Consider the following 500-nt stretch of genomic DNA (forward strand, 5'->3'; position numbering starts at 1 on the left):
GTGTGTGTGAGCGTGGGGGTGGGGCTGAGAGTGCGAGATGGTCAGCGGGAGCTTGCCGCCGCCTCCGCCCGGCCTCGGGTGCGAGTGGTAGAGTCCGTGCGGGGTAGTAGGGGTGATGGGGGAGTGCGGGGACAACGGCGGCGGCGTGATGAAGCCCAGGTTGTAGCGGGGGTGCTGGCCGGCGACGCCCTGCTGCATCCTCTGATGCTGCTGGATATGAGAGGGAGCGCAGCCTTGCGGACCCTGCCGCCGGGGCGCAGAGAACCTGTGCGCGAGGGCGTGGTGCTGCGGGATGTTCTGCACGTGGTAGCGGTGATGGTGGTGGTAGGGCGGGGGCGGCGTCTGCTGCTGCTGGTGCCCAGTAACATTGGCTCCTCCTCCGCCACTGTTGCCGTGGCAATACTGAGCGTGCAAAGCCTGGAGCTTGGACGGCCCCCCTGCCGTACCTCCGCCCCCTCCAACTCCGCCCGAGTCCGACTGACCGAGGTTGGGCGATGGGG

At 68.8% G+C, this 500-nt stretch overlaps 1 protein-coding gene across 1 annotated transcript; it reads right to left on the reverse strand.

The window, feature by feature from the left end:
* Nucleotides 1–3: 3 nt before the first annotated feature.
* On the reverse strand, nucleotides 4–495 carry LOC121939647 (uncharacterized histidine-rich protein DDB_G0274557-like; the record flags this gene model as incomplete). The annotated part of the gene is made up of 1 exon (XM_042482643.1): nucleotides 4–495. A coding segment is annotated over one exon (492 nt), but the record flags the coding sequence as incomplete, so codon positions are not given.
* Between the last annotated feature and the right edge of the window lie 5 nt (nucleotides 496–500).

Source organism: Plectropomus leopardus, unplaced genomic scaffold (genome assembly GCF_008729295.1).
Source record: "Plectropomus leopardus isolate mb unplaced genomic scaffold, YSFRI_Pleo_2.0 unplaced_scaffold53993, whole genome shotgun sequence".
Taxonomy (NCBI): Eukaryota; Metazoa; Chordata; class Actinopteri; order Perciformes; family Serranidae; genus Plectropomus; species Plectropomus leopardus.